Raw genomic sequence first — 6,273 nt, 5'->3', positions numbered from 1 at the left:
AACGTCCAAGCAGAAATCAGAACATGCATGTGATATACCAATTGTTCATTATCCTCCACCCCAAGCATTTCCCCAAGCACTTCCAGCGACCTGCTGACTGGCCTATAGCACCAGCTTCTCTCTGGCAAGCCACGCGGGGCCTCTGCAGAGATCTAGCCAAAATGAAACCTATGTGACTATCCTGTTAGAAAAGTAACACTCCTACACCAAGCCAACACAGAGGAGCATAAAGGATACTGGGTGATGACATTCATGAGGAGGTAGAACCACATGATGGGCACTGTCACACCAGCAACTGGGACTTGATATAATTCTGCAGAGATGAAGAGAGGGAGACAGTTGTATCACTTCAGTCAGCTAACACTAACATTTTCATCTTTTTGAACAAAGTACACAGACTGAACATAACAGAGACAGCAATGCTATTTCCCTTGCAGACAGAACTGGACCAAACACCACATTATTTGCCTTTATGCCAGGCTACATCAGCTTCAAGGGCCATTAAACTGGTCTCTTAAAACAAATAATAATTTGTTTTAATTTTAAAATACACTATACCATTTACCTGAATAGGACCGCACTTTACAAAGAAAGACAGTGAAGCACAGAGAGGTTCAAAATGATATGGTCTTAACTAACAACACAGGAGGAAAGACGGCTGGAACTAAAAACCACTTGGAAATACGTTTAATCCTGCAAGGAATCAAAGAATTCCAAATTCAGCAAGAAGGTACTATTTCATAGCCATTAAGTTAGCGATTACAATGTATGAATAATACTCCCATATGGCAAAGTGGAAGCGGAACTGGTAGTATAAATTGGTGCTGTCTATAAAGTTTAATTTCCTAACACTTATGAAGGCATCACAAAAGGACTGACATTCATTCTTAGGAGGTAATCCTAGATAATTCAAAGGAAGAACAAAGTTCTTCTTTCACTGTGGTACCATTTATAATAGTACCACACATAATAGACTAACTGAATCACTCTAAATGTCCATGATACAGTGAAGACTGTGTAAGCAAGGTACTTAAGCTAGATGAGGTGTTACACATTTGATTTAAAAAATCATAAAGATTATCAAAGTCCCATTAAGAAAAAACTTAGAATGAAAATGAGAAGGCAAGAATAAAATTTTATCTCCATGAGGATTACTGCTATGTGAGAATATATGTAGAGAGGGTCTGGAAGAAACTAGTAAAATCAAATTATCTGGTATAAAGGGCAATGGCACTATAACTTTTCTTCTTTTCTTCTTTTCTAAACTAAAAACTTCTTTAGTTTTTTATAATAAGGTTTTCACAGTAAATTTTACTGTGAAGAAAACAAAATATCCAAGATCAAAGAGAATAAGGTAAGGGAATGGGAATTGTGGAAGGGTGAGATTTTTGGTACTGCTATACTGTATTGTGGTTTTGAAATTTTACAGCATAACTTAAGGAATTCTAAGGAATTCTGGTTAGTAAAGGAACATGAATTTTCTTTTGCAAAACAAAAAAGTCATATAAATAAATAAAGATAATTTGCTATGACCATCTGTCTGGAACAGTGGGAAATCCCAATAATCTGGTACTCTACTGTCTTTGATACCCAGCAAGCATTGGCATGAAAAGAAAATTAACAATGTTATTCCTGTTTAACCACTTTGGAGATCTACTGAATCAATGAGCTGAGGAAAGAAGCAATCAGAACAGCTAAAAATTTTTAGCTGGATATTCTGCTCTCAGAAAACTCAAGGATAACAGGTCCACCTGAGACATTTAGCCTTGAGACAAGCAAGAGAAAAAAAAAAAATGGCTTAACGTAGGGATGATTCTAAAGAAGGTGAAGGCAGATTCTAAGAAAATTTTACGTGACTACCACCCCTGTGGCTTTTGGAAGCAGCATCCCAGTAACCAAATCAAAATCAATCCCCAGGCATTTGATTACAGGTTTTGTTCTGCAGCCCTTTGCTAAGTGAGTTCAGAGACCTCTTAAGGTTCAGAGACCTTAAATAGCATTTGTCAAAAATCAGAAATGACCCTCTGAGTAATTCAGAGCCTTAGAAACGTCCTTATTTACTATGCTCCTACATTTTAGGGAAGGCAGCTGGGAGATGCAAACTGCAAAGTCAGAGCAGCCCCAGCTTCACAACTCAGCACAGACGGCAAACGAGTGTCCACTGACCACATCCTGTAGCTCCGCACGCACACACATGGGCCACGTAGCTCTGAATGGACAGTGTAATTTAAAAGTGTTTATCTGCTCCTGTATGCTGACCTATCTGGGCAACACTCTACATCTTTATCTTAGTAGAAATTATTATTATTAATTATTATCTTAGTAGATAATCAGATCTTAGAAATAATTTCTTTCAAGTTAGCTGGAAATTTATAACTCACTTATTAAATGACCACTTAAAAAAAGTAATAGTTAACTTACACTCTGGACACCCGAACAAACTTTGCTAACTCCTACACCTAATGAACCTGTGACTCAGAAACCAGCCTTGTCATTGTGCATGCTGCCTTTCTGGCTCCAGGGAATCTCGGTCTGGGTCTGCAGCAGATCTGCTTTTCACAGCAGAAGAGGATGAACAGGAGCAGAGGCGCGCTGGACGCTGCCTGTCTTCTCGAGGCCTCTGTGGTCTTACTGCTATTTGTTTGCATCCTCAAATCCTCCAACATTCTACACTCAAATGCAAAAACACAAATTCTAAAGCAAAGTGGGAAACTTGAAGATATTCTCTTACTTCATTTGCAAATAATTGAGGAGCGCCTGTGAAAGCTTTTGCTGCCCAGCTAGTGACTAATGGCACTGTCGTCCTGGGAGGTGGAATGGGGATGGTTTGGGCAGGGCTGGTGATTTAAATAAGATCATGAAAAAAACAGTGGTCAAGTGAAGAGTAACAGTGAGACTCTGCCTCAGAAACTGCCAGGACATTCTACTGGATAATCCCAAACTCACCAGACTTATTGAATAGAACTGCATGGTCATAAATATCAGAAGCCAAGAAGATGAAACCAGGAAGTGGAAGGGCATGCTACGGGAAGAAATATTTCACATAAATTTAAACGCAAAACATTACAGAATAATTAGAGTAGCTTTACAAAGACTGAAAATTTTACAAGTTACTTGACAAGCAATCACCAAGAAATGTTACGTTAGACTTACTACATTAAAGGCACCCAGTGCTCTCACCACTTGATGACTTCAAGTACAGCCCGATCTATCTACCCCCCAGACTACCATTCCGGCCCATGCAAAGTCTAAGGGCTATCACTTTCCTCGACAAAAGGGAAACAAATCAAGTCATTCAACCCAAAAGGCTTTGTTTGCTCTTTTTTGCTCCTTTTGAGAATGGTGAAGCAAGTATAATGGATGTGCAAATCATAAAGAATGTGAAGGCAGATTTCAGGTAGTTTTAAAAACAAGTGGCAAAGGAGATTTAAGGACAATACAAGGTGAGGGAAAAAGAAATGAAGACAAGAATAAAAAGAGAAAGAGGAAGAAGACGGTAGATACTGCCCCCAAGACTAATTTGCTTATTAGCAACAACATCCTGTAATCGTAAGGAAGCAAAGCTCACATTTACTGAGCAGTTGTTATGTGCCAGGTACTGTGAACCAAATAAAATGTTTCTTTGTTTTCAAAATTCCCAGCCACATCCTCTAGCTCCAATTAAATATCTCAGAATTGCTTGCCTGCAGCTTCAGTACAAAACATTGGCAGTGGATGAATCTCTGGGGTTAGTTGAGTATGGAGGAAACTGTATCACCCTGCCCAGGAGGGGCTATGCTTTGGGCATTATCTCAACTGCAAGAGGGAGGGGGCAGAGGAAAGGAGGAGGAAGTGGCTTCAGATCAGCAGTTTAAAACAAAGCAGTGTCAGCATATATAATTGGCTAATTAAACTCTCCCTCAGATAAAGCCCATCTCAAGGACTTCTCCCACTTCATCCTCCAAGTCCTCACTTGCCAATGCCCGCCTCCCATGGCTCGGTGCTCTGCAACTTATTTGCTTTTTCTAGGTTTCCACATTGGTTGTAACCCAATTTCATCTACAGGAACCTGGAGGTGAAGGTCTTGTCCCTTCAGGTGGTTCCTGGTGAGCAGACACCTTTTGTTCACAGTATCTGATCACTGTCCTCTCAGGCAGAGAACTGTGGCTGGGAATACACGAGTGGCCTATTAAAAGTACTTCAGTCTGTGAATTACAAAAACTCATCAGATAATACACTGATCCAGAAGGATGGCATAATACATTTGAAATAACATATTACCACTCAGTGATTTTCTTTGCCCCCAGGTTCACACAATCACTTACATTGTAAAACACAGCCTCCTTGGGATGCTTCCCAAACTGTTTGTATAATGTCTCCTGGAAAATACCCATCCTTGCTGACATGAGAAGAGCAAAAGTCAGTGCTCCGATACCTAAAAAACAAACATAGGTTACAAGTGTCTGCATTTGCTAATTTCCAGATGTTTTCTTAAAAGATATTTATTGGTTGCTAAAGGCCGACAGATAGTATAAATCGCAGGCATGTACAAAAAGTCAAATAAAAATCAAAATCAACCACAATATTACTGTCCAGTCCTGAATGTTATCTCTCCAGAAACATATATACACATTTATGTATATGTTTTATACTAAGACAGGGTCAGAATAAATACACAGTTTTATATCTTACTTTCTTCATGATTTTTTCCCTGGATTTTCATTTTTTTCAAAAATATGTTTCATGACTACATGTTATTCTACCATGTGGGTGGAACATACCAAAATAGCTTACAAGATGAGAATAGAGACTGGTTAGATTACTTCCAATTATTTCATCAATAAAATCAATGTACATTCTCATATGTAAATATTTAAACCAAACACTGACCATTTCCTCAGGATAAACTCTCATAATTGGAACTGAGACAAAAGTCGAGACATTTAAAAAAACTCAATAGAAAATGTTTTTCCCAGAAAGTCTGTGTCAATACACTGTAAACAATTTATATGAAAATGATTATCTGACTACACCCTTAGCAGCAATAACAATAATCGTTTATTATCATGCCAATATAACAAAGCAAAAAATAAAGAAGAGTCTGTTTTTGTTTTGCATTACTCTGATTACTAGATTAGTGAAGCTGAACATAAAATTACTGAACTTTAATTTTGTTTCCCATGAACTATACGCTCATATCCTTTGCAAATTTTTCTCATTGGGTATTTTCCAATAGCTCAAAAAGATCCATGTTAACAATGGCAACTGAAAGGAATACAGTGTCAAAGGCAAGAAAGAAGAGTATAGCTCTTGCTCTTGCTTTTCCATTGTCAGTCTCACTCTGAAAGTACTTGGAGCTTCACCCCTGTGTCACACGTGAGGGCAAAACTCTACAGGAGTTGTCTAATTAATTCCTCAAAGAGATACCTGTGTTTAAAAAATTCCCCAGGAGACTCTGATGTCAGTCGGGATTGGGAACACTGCCATATGGAACAGCTAACTTTTGAAGAAAATAAATCCAAGATTTAGAAATAAGTTCCTTGGGAATTGAAAGACTCAACTGCTGAAATGTGTCCTTCTTTTGCAGAAGTTTCTACTCAGCAGACAGATTAAGAAGAAACAGATGATACTCAAGATCTGCTCCCGGAGTGTGACAGGCAAGCAGACAGGGGCCTTTCTTCCTAGACCAGCAACGACCTTGCAAAAACACGGGTCCATGTCACAGAACACATTCCCAGGAACGTGGGCATTTTCTTGTTTCATTTCTTAAACATTGAGGCTCAGGGATATATGATCCCAGGTGCCTCTCTCTTCCAAAGCATAATTTGTTTAGCCAAAGCTTCTGGCCAAGAAACATGTCCCTTAGGAGAAAACTCAGCAAACAGAACTACAGAGGTAATTAGCTTTATCGTAATTACTGTACTTGCCTAGTAACCACCATGCAAATGCCTGGAATCCATCATTCTCACTTGAGCTGGACTGCGAAGTCTAGGAAACAAGAAAAATGAGTGGGTACAGAGACCAGAACTACATGCAAGGTGTTTAGACTCAAGGGAAATAATTCCCTCCATTCCACTCTTTTAAAGACTTGAATCCTTATATTACATAAGCATTTAAATTTATTGTATCATTAATAAGTAGCTAGCCCCTAAGCCCCTGCTGCAAGCAGTGAATATAAATAATTTGTGAATGATTCTTACCACCTGCTTCGCTGACATGAAAGTGCAAATAAATATCCCACAGACACCAGAGCAATGGAGGTATACTTGCATATACTGTATCTGCAAAAAGAAG

The 6,273-nt window shown here is 38.7% G+C and overlaps 1 protein-coding gene across 1 annotated transcript; it reads right to left on the bottom strand.

The window, feature by feature from the left end:
- Positions 1 to 35: 35 nt before the first annotated feature.
- On the bottom strand, positions 36 to 6,212 carry LOC119256620 (nucleotide sugar transporter SLC35B4-like). Its single transcript, XM_037524405.2, has 5 exons — positions 6,180 to 6,212; positions 5,907 to 5,967; positions 4,305 to 4,414; positions 2,947 to 3,022; positions 36 to 313 (listed from the first exon to the last, which is right to left on the bottom strand). The coding sequence occupies exons 1-5, from the start codon at positions 6,195 to 6,197 to the stop codon at positions 177 to 179; spliced, it is 402 nt and encodes a 133-aa protein (XP_037380302.2). The 5' UTR covers positions 6,198 to 6,212; the 3' UTR covers positions 36 to 176.
- Between the last annotated feature and the right edge of the window lie 61 nt (positions 6,213 to 6,273).

Source organism: Talpa occidentalis, unplaced genomic scaffold (genome assembly GCF_014898055.3).
Source record: "Talpa occidentalis isolate TD23 unplaced genomic scaffold, MPIMG_talOcc4v2.1 talOcc4.3383, whole genome shotgun sequence".
Taxonomy (NCBI): domain Eukaryota; kingdom Metazoa; phylum Chordata; class Mammalia; order Eulipotyphla; family Talpidae; genus Talpa; species Talpa occidentalis.
The sequence above is the reverse complement of the archived record's forward strand: the minus strand, read 5'-3'. Positions and strand labels throughout refer to the sequence as shown.